Genomic DNA, 18,907 nt, shown 5'->3' on the forward strand with positions numbered 1-18,907 from the left:
CAGATTGTTATGAGGTAAGCACTTTCAAAATATGAGCTTTTATTATTTGAAAGTAGCCTTATCCCTAAAGTCAGGGAACCTACTAGAACTAGCTAACAAGCGGCTAATATCCTGCCTTTATGCTTTTTCCATAATGGAGTTCTAAATATTAGAACCTTTAATCTATCTCTCTCACTGGCCCAATTTCAATCTCAAATGATTTAGGTTAATAAGAATAGAATATAATTAGGTGAGAAGATAAGTACAAAAATATCATTCTTACAAAGCCAAAGAAAGAAAAATATATTTTCTATTTCTAAAAATAATTTTCTGAGAAACAGTTAAATCAAAAAAAAAGTTACTAAACAAAACCACATGTATCATCCTCCCATGAAATAGGAATTTACCTGAAGATGAAATCCATACACTTATTTATTCTTAATTTCCCTGACTACAGTCACATCCTCCATTCCATCCCTTTGATTAAATGGACTCTGTGTGTTTCATCATTTAAAACATAAGTAGATCTAATGTATTACTTTGGGTATGGGATGCTCAAAACAGGATGTCTCAGTAATTCTTCTTGGGGATTATTGTTCAGTTATTTCAGTCATATTTGATTCTTCTTGACCCCGTTTGCGATTTTCCTGGTAAATATGCTCTAGTGGTTTGCCATTTCCTTCTCCGGCTCATTTTACAGATGAATAAACTGAGGCAAACAGTTAAGTGATTTGGCCAGGGTCAGATACTAATAAGTATCTGTTGCCAGATTTGAATTCACAAAGATGAATTACTGATTTCTGGTTTTACTGAGCCATGTAGCTGTCCTGTTATTAGGTATAGGGAACCCTTATAATTTATTGCTGATGCTACAAGATCAATGAACATGATTCTATGATTCTCTGAATAAAAATAAATAAATGAACGAATCTGGGGCAAGACGGTATTTAATGGGAAAGTAAATAGCAGAGATCAGTAGAATCCTTTCTGGGGTCTAAGAAGTCTTCTACAGGGTTACATCTCTCTTAAAGAGGTTATGGTCTTCATTTCTAAGATACTAGTTCTGCAAGCTAAGGACAAAGAAAAGGCAAACCAAATCCTAGCTGTGTTAATGAAGTTTGTGACCACTAACCGGAAATTAGAAGCTGTTGAAAGCAAAACCATTTCTCTAGCTTAAATAGGTGTAGGTAGCCTGCTGGAACATGAGAGGACCAGATGTTGGATAACTTTCTAGGAGCTCGCATGGGGTGAATTTCACTTGTCACCCTTCTCTTCTGGAATTTCTACAGAGAGAATCTGTTCATCACTCTCTGGGGCAGTGCTTATTCGGATCCTGACAGAATGATCAGGAGATTCAGACACAATTTCTCCATCATCTCCTCCCTCTGATTTCTTGGGGGAGGAGGAAGATGGAGCATGGGCATCAGGTGGGTCTGGAGCAGCTGGCTCTGGTCCAGCTGACGGTTCTGGAGCTGCCACCTGGGATTTATCTGGAGCTTCTGACTCTGGTCCGTGTGGAGCTGCCGATTCCGGTTTATCTGAAGCTGCTGATTTCGGTTCATCCGCAGCTACCGCATCTGGTTTATCGGTAGCTACTGATTCTGCTTTATCTGCAGCTGCTGACTCAGGCTTATCTGGAGCTGCTGAGGCATCAGAACTCTTGGCCTGGAAGTAACAAAATGAATGATTAAATGTGTGTATTCTAGAGTTGGAGAGAAAAATCAAGGCCAATTATGAGAGATCTTAACAGAATAGAATATACTTGTGAGCAAAGTTCTAATTCAAGATGACGCACAAATTTCCTTGATTTTAGTAAATATGAAAAATTAATAAAGATTAAAAGATAATATTTTATCCTGGCAAACAATGCCAGAGTATTCTCTTTTTGAAATGAACTATCGATTTCTTTGAATCTTTTCACACGTCTTTTATGATCATTTCATCTAATTTATCATTATTATGATTATGATTATGATTAATCTGTGAAGTAGGTTGTTAAATACCTTGGCAATTTATTTTTAGTAGGTGGTAAAAGGGCTTAGATTAAGATGCTTAAGATGTGCAATAAAATACCCTAAAATGAAAGGGAAATAGGTTTCTATAATGCAGAAAATATTCAATTTCATTTCTCTTAAATTTAATTCCAATCAAATCTCAAAATCTCCTAAGGCATAAAAAGCCCAGCTTCAAGGAAAGAATCTTGAAATTGTATTACATTCTTTTCAAAACATCTCTCAATCCATGGCCATACATTAGTGTACATTAGTACACTAATGCTAATTATCATTCTGTCTTTTGCCTCTTTTTTTTAGCCCCAGCTTTTATGCCTGATATATATGGCTGATACATAGAGGTGTTTAATAAATGTATATTGATTGATTGATCTTGGTATCAAATCACTAAAAGAGCCAAGTTTGGAAATGAAGACTTTTTGTAATACACCCTTTGAGCTAAAGGCAACAGGTAGGAGAAATAGGACAGGAAGAGGAATGGCAATCAATCCCATTATTTCTGCAAACAGAAGCTATTTCATATTCTGGGAATCTTAACTTTCATAAGTCCTATTTTTTACATTAAATTTCACTTTATTATTAACATTTTATGACAGAGAATTATTATTGCAATCATTACTGTAGACTGAAAAAAATAATCAATCATATATTCAATAGGATGAACTTTGATAAATTCCAATGAAAAACCAAATAGTGAATTAAAGTATTTTACATTAATACTTTATAAAAAATGTGGTACTTTAGCATCACATTTCAATGAATTTTATTATTAAATTATGAGCATTATACATCAACATGTCACATATTAAAATAAAGCACTATCTATTTGAGTATTTAATATTTAAAATAATGAATACCTGGCATAAATGAATACATATGTATAATAAAAATACATATATATATATAAAATAATTTAAAAAGCAGAACATATGTTCTACATATTTACATTATAAAAATATATTTATCTGAACACAAATTTAACTGAAGCAGTTTTTCTGAAGCCTTTAATAAATTTAGTATTCTTGGCTTTATTTATTCTAGATACTTGATATGCAACCGTGCTACAAACTAATATTTTAAACCAAGAAGGAACATGAGTAATCACTGACACTTAAGAGATGTTACGGGGGCATCTGAGAATGTGCAAGTTTAACACATCCAGCATAGAAAACTACACCCACTGGTTTCATAAGTACTATTAAAAAAAAGGGGGGGGGAATAAAACCCAGCCTTTTCTCCACCATAACCAAGTCTTTAAAACTTGGTTGAAAGTAATGCTACAAAGGGCTAAGATTTCCAACAGCCAATTCCTAGACCCCAAGGTCATGTCAAGGTTGACAAGTCTGGGTGCTCACCTGCTCCAGCTCTTGCTGTTGCTTCGCAGCTGCTTCCAATGCAGCCAGTTCTTTCAGCCTTGCTCGTAAATGGGCAAGTTTCCCACCTTTCCCTGCTCCCCTTGCTCCCATCTTTCCCGCTGCTGCTAAAGCAGCTGAGAAAAGTTTAGGAGTCCCAGCCCTCGGAGGAAGAATGAGTATGCTTTTCTGTTCTTTGGGTTTGTTGTTATTTCTTAGCATCCTCCTATAGAAGACAATAGTTATTAGTACTTGTTCAGAAAAAATCCAAAAGTCAAATGTCACAAACAAATCCCCAAGGTCACCAGGGGATTTTTTTCATATTACAATTATGAAATAAATGTTTTGGCTAAACATTGGCTTGTATCATAAATATAACCTCATGGATGATGGTACTTGCACCACTGGTCCAGACCATGAACATACTATTGACTTTTCATCTTATACAAATTTTTCCATCCATGTCTCTCTATAAATACTCCATCGAGAACCCACCCAAAACACTGACGGTATTCCTTTTCTCCCTTTAATATTGTGTGGTTGCCAGGGGAACACTTGAGCCACACATCTATTATCTCTCCCACTCTCCATAAGACCAGACGACAACGGAAAGCAACATTGGGAGGGTCTATTGCAACCTATTACCAAGAAAGATTTCCATGAGCTGTTCTGTAAAGAATATAATCATGAACATGGATCAGGGGAAATTTAGTCCAACATTTAATAACCAAACACTCCTAATGAGCAAATTTAATCATTAGGATTTATCAACACATACTGTCAACTAAAATAATTTGCTAAAACTTCTTTTGTTCTTCCTTTGTTATAGTCACCAGTGCCTTTAAACAAGAGAAATCATGATTCAATGACACATACCGGATGAGTTGCGAGTTGTTTTCCAGCTCGCATTCTGTGGTCCAAAGGTCCCTTCCAACTCCAATGCATCATCAATATGCAATGCACAAAGCTTGTTTTTCTAAGAAGGATTTCCCCATCTATCTCCCAATCCCTCCCCCAGTCAGTATTTCACAATTCTCAGGAAGGCTCAAGGTCTTACTTAAGCCAATGAATTATTACTTTTTACAAAAGGTCTATGTGCCCAAGATTCTGTTGCATCAAGAATCCAATGCAAATTTTTCAGTTTGACATTTGAAACTGGTTCTTTTCTACCTTTTAAGATTCATACTTTAGTGCCCTCACCTCAAATTTTCCATTTCAATTATTCTGGCCCATTTAATGAGTTTCACTTGTACAAAGCATCTCTTCCATCCTTTTGCACACCTGGAACGTAGTCCTTCTGCCTCCTAGAATCCCTGCTGTCCTTTAGAATTTAGCTCAGGTACAAACTTTTTAATGAGGACTTTCTTAATCGTTCTCACTCCCTTACCAACTGCTAGGGCACCCCTCCAAAAACCACCTTATGTTCTCTGTATACATCTATACATATACATGTGCTCATATGTGCATATGTGCACATGTATGTATTCATATGTGTCTGATTCCCTGGAGTGCAATCTCCTTACAAGAAGAACCTCAGTTTTGTCTTTGTATCTGTGCTTAAAACAGAACCTCACACACATAATAAGTGCTTAATAAATGCTGTATTAATTGTCTCTTGATGTTCAATCACTGAGTCACGTCTGATTTCTTGGTGACTCTGGACAACTATAATGTCCATGAGGTTTCCTTGGCAAAGATAATGTTTTTTTTTACTGTCATTTAGCATTCATCTATCTACCCCAAAGATTCAATACAGCTTTAAAAAATACCCAACCTTTTGTAGTTGTCTTTAGCACCCCATGTCAGCTTCAACTCATTTTTGAGTTCATTTTACCATGAATGTTCCTGACATTTGTCCATTACCTCCTCTGTCTGTCTTCCATTTGTTGTATATTTAGTTTAAAATTCTAAGTTGGTTTGTGAGAACCCTGTGCATCCACATTGATCCTAATGTGAATCAAACACATACTCCTTTACCTTTTTAACTACTTCCTGTAGACTCTTCAGAATTTAATTTTTGAGCATATTCCATCCTTCCTGAGCCAACTTCTTTTGAAGCATTTTAGCACAGCATATTCTACTTGTTTTTCCACTGAACTCTGCTTTTCCAAAATCTAGAGAACATGTCAAAGGGGGTCCAGATTTCCTTTCCTTTATCAAAACTATCTATCAAAACTCTAAGATGGAGTGATCACTTTCATCACATCATCACCATGCAAACCGATTTCTCCACATTAGTGAGAATCAGGTGCAGAATTGGGTTTTTATTTCTTAATTCTGCCATTGTTTAAAGATTGAAATCATCACTAAGACGGGTCAGGAGGTTATTAGCTATTCTGCTTTTGGTTGCAAGAGACTTCCTCTGGTGTTAGGATTAAATAATTGAATGGGGTCATAAAGAGATATGACCGAAAACAACTAAACAAAAATTAGCTTGTCTATAGTTGTAGCAAAATACTCCCAGCTTCTTTAGGGGTGCTCTTTGGCTATGAATTCCAAAATGAATGTACTTGTCCTCTGAACATAACCGTTTGATATCTATATTTTTTTCCTACATCAGATACCTGACCATCCTGAAGTCTCCCTATGGCATGTTCTTGACACGGTTCAAACACCTACTAATAATAATAACTAGCACCCATAAAATTCTTAAAGGTTTGTTAAGTGTTGTAACCCCATTATCTTATTCGATACAATCTACTGAGAATAATCTTAATTGTTGGAGGAAGCTCCATCAGGCAGTATAGCTTGATGGCTCATCCCATTGCCTGAGGACATGCTTCTGTTGACTTCAGGTTGCAGGTCAGAAATCAGTTCTCCAATGCCATTCTCATCCTTCCTTATAACAAATAAATAATTCTAGACCAGCCCCTAAAATCTGTGTATCTTTTCAGCCCTGGGCCCTAAAGCCAGGACAAAGATACATTTTGCAGAGATCCTTCACAAAATTTCTCTAACAGGATCAAGGAAACTCTAGGAACATCTACTTTACTTTTTCCAAAGGCCCCCAAGCTCTAAGACAATTATTTGAATGTAAGAAAATTTCATTTGATCTGAAATGAAATGTAGGCTGGATTTATATTGGAATCCCTCAAATAATAAAATTAAGCATTTGTATAGTGCTTTATGATTTGTAAAAAGCACTTTCCAAATATTTTGATCCTTGTAATATCCATAGGAGTAGGTTTTGTTAACTCCATTTTTCAGTCATGTCCAACTTTTTGTGACCCACTCAGGGTTTTCTTGGCATGAATACTATAATGATTTGCCTTTTTTCTCCAGCTCATTTTACAGATAAGAAAAGAAAGACAAGTAAATTATTAATAAGTTTATAAATAAGTTAATATTAATAAATATACCTATCTTATATAACTTTGTAACTGGGATTGTACAAAATTTTCTCAGATGAAAAGGGGTCAAGAATGGAAAAAAGTTCAAGAAGCCCCTTTAAAAGTATTCCAATTATGCCTAGTAGAGTAATAATGTTCTTAAATCTTAGACACCTTAAGGGAGAGAAGTTTGAAGAATCATGGAATCAGAGAATGTTAAAGGATTATCTAGTACAACTTCTTTATTCTTTATTTATTTATAATTATATTCTATATTATATTATTCTAGAATATAAATATTCTATGTTTATTTATTTATTCTGATCCAGATCCCTTGCAACAGAGTCACACAACTGTTAAGTTTCTGAGGCTGGATTCAAACTCAGATGAGAATTTTCCACTCCTGGCCAGGACTTGCTGCACCACGGCACCACCGAATTGCCTCCACCCCATTTTAAAGATAACTGAGGATGGCAGAAGTTAACTGATCACACAACTGAGACATTTCTTAGGTTGTATTTGAATTCAGGTCTTCTTCACTATAGGGTCAATTCTCTATCTACCACAACACCTTGCTGCTTCTGTCAGGCAGTCAGAAAACTTCTCCACTTTCTGGAGAACCATCCAGCAATTCTCCCTTTCATATTCTACCTTCTCTCAACATTCCACCTAACTTAGAACGAGGGGACAAGTTTGTGTGGCTCCTTAGAGCATCCAGTCCCCGCTGTACTGATCTCTGCAGTACCAACAAGAACAAGATCCTATGGTTTTGTTCTTCCTCCTGGGACATGAGCTTTCCTCAGTGCACATGATTCTTTACTGTATCAATACCTCCAATAATAGCACAGGCATTTATTATGTCTTTTGTTCTGTAGTTATTGCCTCCATCTCATATCAACTTATAAGTCCTCCTGAAAGAACCATACTTTCTCCAAGTTCCAGATGAAGCTTACTCCTTTACTCTCCAGCTCCTTTACCCATCCATGTGCCATATCCAAAAACAGGCCCCTACTGGCATATGTACATACTGGCACAAAAAGGGCATCCTGGTGCACAAAGGGAAAGGAACACACTTGCATATCTACTATATTTTATGATTATAAATTGGACAAGTAGACAACCAAGGCACTTGGCTAATATGGGGGCACATTCTTCTTATGATATGGAAAAAGGTTGTACAAGGATCAGTGAAATGATAAAAGTCCGCTGTCAGTTGTCCATTCAGAATAAATTTCCTCTGGATCAGCAGTTAATCTCAACCATGCTTTTGTTATTTAGCAACTTTGGGATAATGCCGTCATTCATTCTATTCTACCCTTTTGATGATTGCCTTTGTCCTCATGTTTTTGGAAATGGCACAGAATTTGAATCTTTCCTTTGGAACTGAAAAATTAAGGTAAATATGTAATACTCTTCTCCCTCAGAAATGCTGAATTCACAATAAACTTTGTCTTTCTATAAAGGGTCAGAGCAGTCATGTTAGCGTAATATTATTCTCTAAAGTAAAGCTTCTTAAACTGTGGGTTGTGACCCTACATGGGGTCATGTAACTAAATGAGGGTCGTGAAATTATAATTTATTAGCAGCAAATGCTTGATATGTATATCTATTTTATATACCTAGATACCCAGGGTTGTGTAAAAATTTCTTGGATGAAAAGGCAAGTGCCCTAAAGTAAGTGAACTGCATCATTCCAATTATTCTTGGTACAGTAATGTCCTTAACTCTTAGATTCCTTAAGGGAGAGGACGGTAAAGAACCATAGATTCATAGTTAGGGGATTATTTAGTCCAGCTTCATTATTCTGAGAATAAAGGAGCTAGAGATGACTTGCTAAAAACAGAAATGGCAGTAGAAAAAAAAGAGCACAAGGCCAATTCTGATATCTCTTCCAATCTCTACCTCACTCCAGAAACCATGATCTGGGGAGCAGTTCTCTCTGGCTGGCACTGCAGGGAGTCATGTGGAGGGATGTGGTACATTGGCAGTGCACTGGAATATATAGGATTTGTGGGGTGTGCCCCACTGGAATATGTGACATCAACAAGAAACCTATTGAAGACCATAAAAGAGAGCACAATGGACTTCTTTGATATGGAATCAACAAAAATGCCTTTAAATTTCTATACACTTTTTGTACAAAACATTCTGTATAGATGTAGACAGACCTGTGATTTCACTGGGGACTCCCAGAAAAAGAAACTTCCTCTACTCATATAGAATGCTACTTTTTCTTTAGTTTATGGTCTTCCAGTAAATGTCCAAATCACTGACCATTCCTTTTCTAAGGAATCACATACCTGGCTTTCTTCCGAAGCAACTTCTGAGACTCTGGATAGTGAACCAAAATTTCATTCAAGTCCTTCTTATCCAAAATGAAAAGGTTGGTGAACCCGTGAGCCACTACATTCGCTGTGCGACGATTTCCTCCACCGACAGCCAACAAGCTAATTATTTGAGAGAATAAAGAGAGCAGGCAAAACCACTGAGCGCTAGAATTATGTGTTGTGAAATCTTTCGTCTGACCTTGCTAGCCCAACCATTAAATGAGATAATATCTGTAAAGTGCTTAGTCTCGGGCCTAGCACATAGTAAGTAAATGATCAGTGTTGGTTCCTTTGTCTTCTTCCCCTCCCTTTAACCACCATGAAGTCACCAAAGCCGCTGAAAGTCTATGTGTCCCAATTTGGGAATGCAGAGAAAGAAAACTAATTTGTTAGCAATTTGGCAGCTGGTTTTAGAACTCCATTGAAAAGAAATTCAGTGAAATTATAGAAATGTTTCAACCCTGGTCTCTCTAGCCCTAGTCTCATTGATTATTATCTCTCCTTCCCCCCACCATCCCAAAGTCTGACCTCCTTTCCCCAATTCTCCCCTCCTCTACCCTACCCTCACCTCTTTCCCACCCCTGGTTCCTTTCTGACCTTATTTCTCCAAATACAGATCCTGCTTTCAGAGTCACAAGAACGGATTTGCCATCTGGCCCACCTAGTACCTGGACCTGTCCAGCTTGGATAATGTACATTTCTCTTCCAATTTCCCCCTGAAATAATAATTAAAAAAAAGTTGCTAATGTTTAAATACTGTACAGGAATATTTTAATCACAAAAGCTCCCACTCAATCAGACCTATTCATGATAGAGCTTTGGTTTATTTTAGTTATTTATTAATTTCAAGATTTGGTTTTCTCTCTATCTTGCCCAGTGCATACAGGCTATTCACATGGCCTGATCCTGCTCTCCCTGGCATAGGAGTTTTGTCCCATTCTATTTATGATCTCTTATTAAACAACCTAGAGGCTCCTGATCCAAGAGACTCAGCAAATAAACAGAGAATTTAATGCTTAATGCTAAAATCAGCTTAGCCCAATGACACTCAGAACTCCTGAGCTCAAAAGATCCATCATCCTCAGCTTCCCAGGGAGCTCACTGCTCTTATCTGCGTACAAGATCAAGGGCTGCCTTTAAATCACATTTGTTCTAACTAGATGTAACCATATCCAGGGTATTGATGCTTTCTGAGTCTCCATTTCTGCATATATAAAATGGATAAAATAATAATGCCAAATGGGAGGACGAAATGGGATAACATATGTAAAGCATTCTGTAAATCTTCAAGCATTATATAATATTAGTATAATAATTGTTGTTATTACCTCCCTACCTCACTCATACTCACTTCAAACTGATCAAACAAGATGGTAGATATCAACATTTTTTAAAATTATAAGCAGATGTGTTCATATGATGTATTAGTACTACCGATAATAATAATTAGCATAATTATCTATTTGCAAGTCGACAATTTGTACATTCCAATTATGACTTTTCCAATCATTCCTCCTTTCATATAGTGTCTATTGTGCCTTCTGACTTCTTCTTTGTCATTTACACAAATAAATAAACAAATTAATGAATGAATAAACAAGTGAATGAATGAATGGATAAATAAATAAATACCTTCTTGCACACATAGTCATTGGGCAGGTAAACAACAGACCTTAGCCTCTTTAGCATATCAAAAATCATTTGCCTGTCACAGCCCTATTCCAAGAGAGGGAGAGAGGAAAAGAGTCAGGATTTAAAGACAAACAGATTGGAATCCACATAATGAATGAGGTTTAACTTTGACTCAACTGGCAAATGTACCTGAAAAAGAGCCACCTTGCTGACAATGTCATAATTGACATCAATGGCAAGATCCAGCCGCATCTTATCTGGAAGCTGCACCATCAACTCTGATTCATCTGATGAATGGGAAGAAAAAATACATCATTTACTCCTTATGAAAGTTCATTTATACTGGATGATGCATGAGTTCAGTGTCCTTTCAGTATCTAAATGAATGTGGAGGATTATATTTAGGTTTTTTGATCAAAAACACATACAAATTATAGTAGACCTTGAGAGGGTGTCTATATATGAAAGAAGGGGTCTGTAATTTCCAAAAGTTGGTATAGGCCAGAGTCAGCTACCATAATAGAACAGAGCATTGTTATACTGTTGGTGGGGGGGGGGAGGAGATTGGTGATGATGATGCTTTTTTTCCTCTACATCCTAGGAGCAAAAAAAAAAAAAAAAAAAAAAAACAAAACTTCCTCTGGATTTGGAAGAATTCTGAGAAACTCAAAAAAAGTCTAATTATTTTGTTCATTTCCAAGAATTATAATCCTGAAGTCTATGAACCTGAGAGATGTGGTACTAAAAAGATTGAATAGGAATACTGGTCCAACTCTTGAGTGATTGAAGGCAGATTATTGGTCTTATATATCATTGTAAGAAACTCATATCTCAGACCTATTTTAGCCCTGCTGCCTGACACACAAAGACATTTCTTCTAACTTTCTAAATGAACTTAAGTAGGATAGAATTATCTAGGGGGGCAGAAGTAGGCTCAGCAAGTGGCAAGGTACAGAGAGGCTGATTTTGGCTTGATACAAAGGAACAGTTAGACTGTGTGAACATAGAATAAGATGCTCCATGAGTAATGAGCTCACCAGCACTAAAAGTGCTGGAGTAGATGCTGAGTGATCATTCACCTAATAAATCTTATAGAATATTCCTATAAGATGTAGGAATTTGGACCACATGGTTATTAAGGTCCCATCAATATAAGATCCTATGAGATTAAGCCATGTTAAGCAAAATTAGGAATGTAAGCCAAACAGAAATCGTATAATCAGAACCTTGGCTAGCGATTTTGATGCTTTGAGGCAAATAGCATTCTCCTATATAATTCGATGTGAAAATAGTAGAGATAAAGGGAAGATCTGTGATTTCTTTGGTATAAGGAGTTCCCAGTGAGTAACTGCCTCTACCAAGGCAGAACAGCCGTTCTCTGAAATTTATAGTCTTAATAAGTAGCGTAAGGCACTGAGACATTAAGTGACTTGTCCAGGGTTATACAGTAAGTAGGAGTCAGAGGCAGGATTTAAATCTAGGTCTTCCTAGTTTTGAGACCAATTCTTTTTATTAGACCAAACTATCTCCTTTTGTGAGAAGCAATTAAGCCAATGCAATTGAGTTGGTGGGAAGAACTAGGACACAAAGGCCTGTAAGAATACATTCGTGGACAATGGAAGAACACTGATGAGGTATCTATCAACTGGGTTGAAACAAATGTCAGGGTTAGTAGAAGAATACAGCTCAGTTGTACTGCTTGTAAAGGGGCAGGGAAAAAGAAATGTAACAGCAGAACCAGGGAGAAATTGCTGCTGATAATTTCAGATTTTAACTAATTGTTTTTACTATGTTCTAAATTCAATTGTTTCTGTGCTACTACAGGAATACAAAAATTAGCAAGATACAAATGTAGCAAAATTTAAAATTAGACACTCTTTAAAATTATTTTAAATTTTGGCACCCACTAAATTTTGCTGTCCTGGGACAAAACTCTGAATACCTATACCTAGTTATGGCTCTGCTTCAAATCCACTCTAAAGTCTGAATAAAATAATTTCTGTTTTATTGGCTATTTAAAGATTATCTCTATTTCTGATCCCTTATCTTATAAATAAATGAGTTTACTATTAGTTTTTTTGCAAAGCAATAGAAAACAAAATGAGAAAGTTAAATGTGTAAATTATTAAATCAGAAAAGGCATTTTCATTGTTAAAGGCTGAAAATATTTAAGCAGAAATATGTTTCCCATAGATGCATTCAAAAACTCAATTGAGAACATTTTAAAAGGATGAATAAATAAATAAAAAGGAAGAAAAACACAGCTAGGATTTTGAGGCTATGAAATGATAGTTATGCAAAGTAACCATAACACATTTCCAGCACTTACAAATGGTCTCCTTGGATTTCATTGTTAATATTTCATTGTAATTATCTCTCGTGAAGGAAGCATAGAATAAGAACCATGTAATTCAGTAAAAAAAAAAAAAAAAGCCCTGAACTATAAGCCGGTAGCCTGGCCTGTCCTCTTTGGTCTACTTCTAACTATCTGTGTGACCTTCATAACTTCTATGAACCTCTGTTTTCTCCCATTCTCCTTTGATGGGGTCTTGTTAGGATCAAAAGAAGAAATAAATGTGAGAATTTGAATAGTTTAAAGTGTTTTCTTCTTTTTTCTTTATTGCCAAATAATTATTTTCTCTTCTTTTTATCTCTCCACCCACATTGAAAAGAAAAAAAATGTAATAAATATGCATGGTCAATAAAAAGAAATTCCCACACTGGCCATGTCCAAAAATGTGTCTGTCTGCATCTTGAGTCCATTAACTACATGCATCATCATTGGTCCCCCTGGAATCATGGGTCATCACTGCATTGATGAGAGCTCTTAAGTCTTTCCAACTTGTTTGTATTAATAATCTTGTTGTTATTGTGTAAATTGTTCTTCCAGCTCTTCTCACTAATACAAAGTGCTTTGCAAATAAAAGTATGGGACATGTCTTTCTCACCCAACCTTACCACATTTGGGAAAGCAGAATTATACAGAATCTCAGAATTGTTAAGAACTTCAGAGGTTCAGTTGTTGCCAGAGGCTGAGGGCTAGAAGAAACTAAGAAATCTGACCTTATCTTTTTATATTAACTGTGGTTAAATTGAAGTATATTCTATGAAATATGGATAGGGGAGCATCCTATGGATAAAGCAGAGACGCTTTCCATTTCTGATAACATGTTAACTTAGATCCAAAAGTCTTATACTTTGGAATGATGAATTAATGCCTTGGTCCCTCTGCTCACCTCTTTGTGACAAAGTTTTGTGTCTAAGAAAAATGGCCCTGAACCATGATCTGCTTAGTAATCATTAAAAGAAGTGACTCTGAATAATAATAATAATAATAATAATAAAAAGAAAGTGACTGTCTTCTTGTGCATTTTCTGTCTTTCTGTCTGTCTGCCTTTCTCTCTCTTTCCTCTCTCTGTCTCTGTGTCTGTATCTCTCTGTACGGGTCTCTGTCCCTGTCTGTCTGTCTGTCTGTCTGTCTGTCTGTCTGTCTCTCTCTCTCTCTCTCTCTCTCTCTCTCTCTCTCTCTCTCTTTCTCTCTGTCTCTGTTTCTCTCTATATCTTTGTCTCTTTCTTTTTCTTTCCTCTCTTTGTCAATCTCTCTATCTCAAGTTTGGGAATGACTTTCAAGATCTAACACAGGATAGTTGAATGAGGACTCATCAAAAATTTTTTGTAAAATTAAGATATGCATTTAATAACTTGATTTCATGTAGGAAATGTGCTAAGAGTGTGCCTTCTCTTGATAGACACTAATGTGGTGATGGAGAGGAAAGGATGTATGACCCTGAAGGGCTGGAAGGAAAAATGTATACCTTTGTTCTTGCATATTTTTGAAGGAAATATTCTCTGTAAAAGTTGCCTAATATTAAATGGTTAAATGAAACTGGGGTGCCAATTATTGATAATAGCAATGTAGAGGACACTGCTGGGGAGGGTGTGAGCTTTGATACTTGAGGGCATTGATGCAAACATCAAAGACACACCCACAAACCCCTCAGGGTGCCCTAGAAACTTGATGGAGAGATGTAGCCTGCCTGGCTTTGGAGAGTGACCCAGAGTGGACTTTTTACTTAGATATAGCCATATGTCTTGTACACTACTCCTTCCTCTGAAAGGTCACAATGTAAAAAAATCTGGAGAACAACATACAAATGGGGATTACTTTTAATACTATTAACAAGATACATTAGGCAAATAAACCTTATGGAAGTAGAAACTTCAAATGGAATACAAATCTTACCCAGCATGCCTTGAGAATGCCATGTATATTCATACCAGGTCTTAACACGATTCTGAACTGATCTCGGGATTTTGTAGAAATTCATGTACTTGACAGTACTATCCATGCAGCTCCTGTAATATGTTTGTCCTGCAGTTGCTGCTCCAACTACATCTCTCATCTGGGAAGGGCAGAGGAGAGAATCCAAGTAAAATTAAGAAAAACTTATGAGCAATTTAAAATGAGATGTTTTAGATGTAACTGGGTATCCTCTTTTAAAGAGACTTTCTTATTTCATATGTATAATGCATGTCATATTTCTTGCCTTTTCAATGGGTAAAAGGAGGGAGGTGAAGAGGGAGAGAATTTGGAACTGAAAATAAAAAATAAATTAAATTTTTTAAAAGTGGAAGAAGATGTCTTAAATTCTCAGCTGGTCATTTTTATACTTTGTAATAGAAATTTGTTTTTCTGAGGCCTTCCCCAATCAAACTCAATGAATAAGATACTTTTACAAATCACAGAACCTCAGGGTTGAGAGGGAGCTCAGAGCTCAGGTAGTCCAACACAGAACTGAGAGAATCCTTGTTGAAACAACCCTATCATCATCCAGCATCTTCCCAAAGACCTTGCTTGGGTGGAGGGGAGGACTGCCTACCAACTCCTGAAATAACCCATTGCACTTTGGGCAGCTCCAATTGTTGGGAAGTTTTCCCATAGAGCTCCTTCTTCAATTTCCACTCATTGTTCTTAGCTCTACCTTTTGGGCTTAAACAAAATAAAACTACTTCCTCTCACTTATGAGAATCCTTCATATGTTTGAAGACTTCTATCATGTTATAGTTAAGTCTTCTCCTCTTCATATTAAACATTCCTAGTTCCTGCAATTAATTTTCACATGACATTGTCTCCAGAACCTTGAATATCATGTTATCCCTGCCATGGATATATTTTAACTTATCAATGGCCTTCTTAAAATTAGGTATCCAGAACCAAACACTACAATTTTTAATTTTTTAATTACACACACACACACACACACACACACACACACACACACACACATATATATATATATATATATATATGTATATATATATATATATATATATATATATACATACATATATACATATGGTATATGTTCGCCATGGTCACTGGAAGCTCAATCCTATATATATATAGTTCCAATATGTGAATTTTCAAATGGTCTATCAAGACTGCTCTCTAGCCACACCTCCTGCTTTGAATTTGTGACATTTATTTTTTGATCTAAGTGTGAATCTTTACATTTATCATTATCAAGATTCACCCTAAGACATTTGACCCAGCAACTGAGTTTGGTGAAATCCTAATTCCATTGTCTACTATATTTGTTGTCCCTCCTACCAAGTCATCCACAAACTTTGTACATATGCCATTTATAACTTTATCGAAATAATTAATACAAATATTATATGATACAGGGACAAGGTCATAGATCAACCCTCTAGATACCTCCTTCTCTTCCTAAGTTGATATTGTCATTAATGACAACTCTTTGCACCCAGATAGCTGACTGGTTCTGCCTCCACATAACTACATTATCAACTAACTCACATCTTTCCATTTCATTCACAAAAAAGATAGTTGAGAAACTGTCAACTGCTCTGCTAAAATGTAGGTAAATTATATCTCTATTAACCCTCCAATGGGTTAGTCCAAGAGCTCTATCAAAAATAGAAATGAAGTTAGATTGGAAAGATGAGCTCTTGCAAATTCATCAGTCCATTTACCCTTCCTAAAGTGCATTGTCGAGAACAGATTATAATGCTCTCAATACCCAAATACTCTCAATATTCATCAGGCAGAGAATAATAAGGCTCTTATCACCTTCCTTGCTCCGAACACTCTATTTTGATCCATATGGTATATGTTCACCATGGTCACTGGAAGCTCAATCCTATAATTCCAGCTGTCTTCATCTTTCAATATGCTTTGGGTGGAAGATCATATTGAATGCTTTGTAATATCCCTTCCAACTCTCACTCATAGAATTATAAAATTAGAGCTACCAAAGTCATTATGATTCTTTGATTTTAAGCTGCTCCAACAAAGAGCTGTTTAGAACTTCTCTGAAATTCTAAAATTCCCAGAGGGAGACAAGGGATGGGGAGGGCCCAAACATGGAGGATCACCTAACCTACTGAGCCCATAGCCACCACAAAAAGCAGATATATTGTAGGGTCATGGATCCCGACCTTAGAGGCCATCAAATGCAAGCTCCTCATTTTACAGATAAGGAAGATACATGACTTACCCAGGTTCACATCGATAGTGTCTTAGAGGTCTTCCTACCTTTACCACCATGGAAGGGCTTTAACTCTGCTCCCATAAATCTGAAGAGATGCAGATCCTTTCAGAGTTCCTTTTCTACCTTTCCCTACTTTCTTTACTTATCTTCCCTTCTTTTCACACTCTCTTCCATCCTGAAATCCTTGTTGTTGTTCAGTCCTTTCAGTCTGTCTGACTCTTTGTGACCTCTTGGGAAGTTTCTTGGCAGAGACAAAAATGGTTTGCCATTTTCTTCTTTAGCTAATTTTACAGACGATGAAACTGAGGCAGACAGTATGAAGGGATTAGCAGGACACTAGTATACTAGACACTAGTAGATGTCTGAGAGTGAATTTGAACTCAGAAGAATGAGTCTCCCTGACTGCAGTCCCACTATGCTGAAATCCTTAAATCAGTCCTAAGCCTGAATTCATAAGACTGGCCCTTTGGAAAAGTATAACATGAAGTTTTTCTCTGGTATCCTCAAAATCTTGCTCATCCGAACCAGAAGATCACTATACACTTCAACAACAATACTGTATGAGGATGTATTCTGATGGAAGTGGAAATCTTCAACATAAAGAAGAGCCAACTCACTTCCAGTTGATCAATGATGGACAGAAACAGCTACACCCAGAGAAGGAACACTGGGAAGTGAATGTAAATTGTGAGCACTACCGTCTATCTACCCAGGTTACTTATACCTTCGGAAGCTAATAATTAATGTGCAACAAGAAAATGGTATTTACACACATATATTGTATCTAGGTTATATTGTAACACATGTAAAATGTATGGGATTACCTGCCATCGGGGGCAGGGAGTGGAGGGAGGGAGGGGATAATTTGGAAAAATGAATTAAAAAAAAATCTTGCTCATCCTCCATCACTTCTTCCCCTTGTAGCACCTGGATCCCACCATCCACTCCGTGTTCTCCACCTGCTCTGGTCCCTCCTGGGAGGTGGACCTAAGAAACTCATTCCTCAAGAATTGGGGATTTACAGGGGTCCTCTCAAAGGGAGGTCTGGAGGAAGGGGTGAAAGAGCCGCAGACTGAATGGCTGAGGGGGAATTTCAGGCCCTGAAGCCGGTCAGACAGGGCCAGAGAGAGGTCTGAAGGGAGGGATTTCCCAGGATCTTTCCAAATCAGCCAGCAGAGGCCACTGCTGATCCTGCCTGTACTCACCTGTCCTATCATCACGGAGAAAGCAAAGACCCCCGTGAAGTAGTTCAGCAGCTGGAAAACGATTTCAAAGAGAGTCTGAGGGTCAGGCAGTCCCCCGATGGTGATCAGGGTCTTGACAGCCCAATAATAACAGCGAATGTAACTAGAAAGAGAAAGAGAAGGGGGGGGGTGACTGGAGCAATCACTATGCTGCTTATGGAAAAGGAGCAGCTGAAGGAGACCTTTTTCCTTGTTTATTTTTATACATCTTAGCTTAAGAGGCACCTACACCCCATACTGGGGATAACTATGTAAAAATAATAATAGCTAATTTATAGAGCACCTACTATGTTCCATGCACTGTGCTAAGCACTTTACAATTATTATCCATTATTGATCCTTGCAACAATCCTGGGAGGTAGGTGCTGTTATTATACCCCTTTTGCAGATGAGGAAACTGAGGTAAACTGAGGTTAAGTGACAAATCCAAGGTCACATAGCTAGTGAGATCATATTTTAACTCATGTCTTTTTTTATTATAGCTCTTTATTTATAAAACATATGCATGGGTAATTTT

General features: G+C 36.9%; 1 protein-coding gene across 1 annotated transcript in view; it reads right to left on the reverse strand.

Moving 5' to 3' along the window:
- Positions 1–910: 910 nt before the first annotated feature.
- Positions 911–18,907, reverse strand: part of CNGB1 (cyclic nucleotide gated channel subunit beta 1) — a 105,420-nt gene continuing 87,423 nt past the window's right edge. The window contains exons 26-33 of the mRNA XM_074285878.1: positions 18,352–18,493; positions 14,875–15,034; positions 10,821–10,918; positions 10,632–10,715; positions 9,597–9,715; positions 8,973–9,119; positions 3,347–3,569; positions 911–1,644 (exon numbers count right to left, since the gene is read on the reverse strand). Of these exons, the coding sequence (XP_074141979.1) occupies positions 1,234–1,644; positions 3,347–3,569; positions 8,973–9,119; positions 9,597–9,715; positions 10,632–10,715; positions 10,821–10,918; positions 14,875–15,034; positions 18,352–18,493 (1,384 nt within the window). The 3' untranslated portion in view covers positions 911–1,233. The remainder of the gene's footprint in view (positions 1,645–3,346; positions 3,570–8,972; positions 9,120–9,596; positions 9,716–10,631; positions 10,716–10,820; positions 10,919–14,874; positions 15,035–18,351; positions 18,494–18,907) is intronic.

This window comes from Sminthopsis crassicaudata, chromosome 2 (genome assembly GCF_048593235.1).
Source record: "Sminthopsis crassicaudata isolate SCR6 chromosome 2, ASM4859323v1, whole genome shotgun sequence".
Classification (NCBI taxonomy): Eukaryota; Metazoa; Chordata; class Mammalia; order Dasyuromorphia; family Dasyuridae; genus Sminthopsis; species Sminthopsis crassicaudata.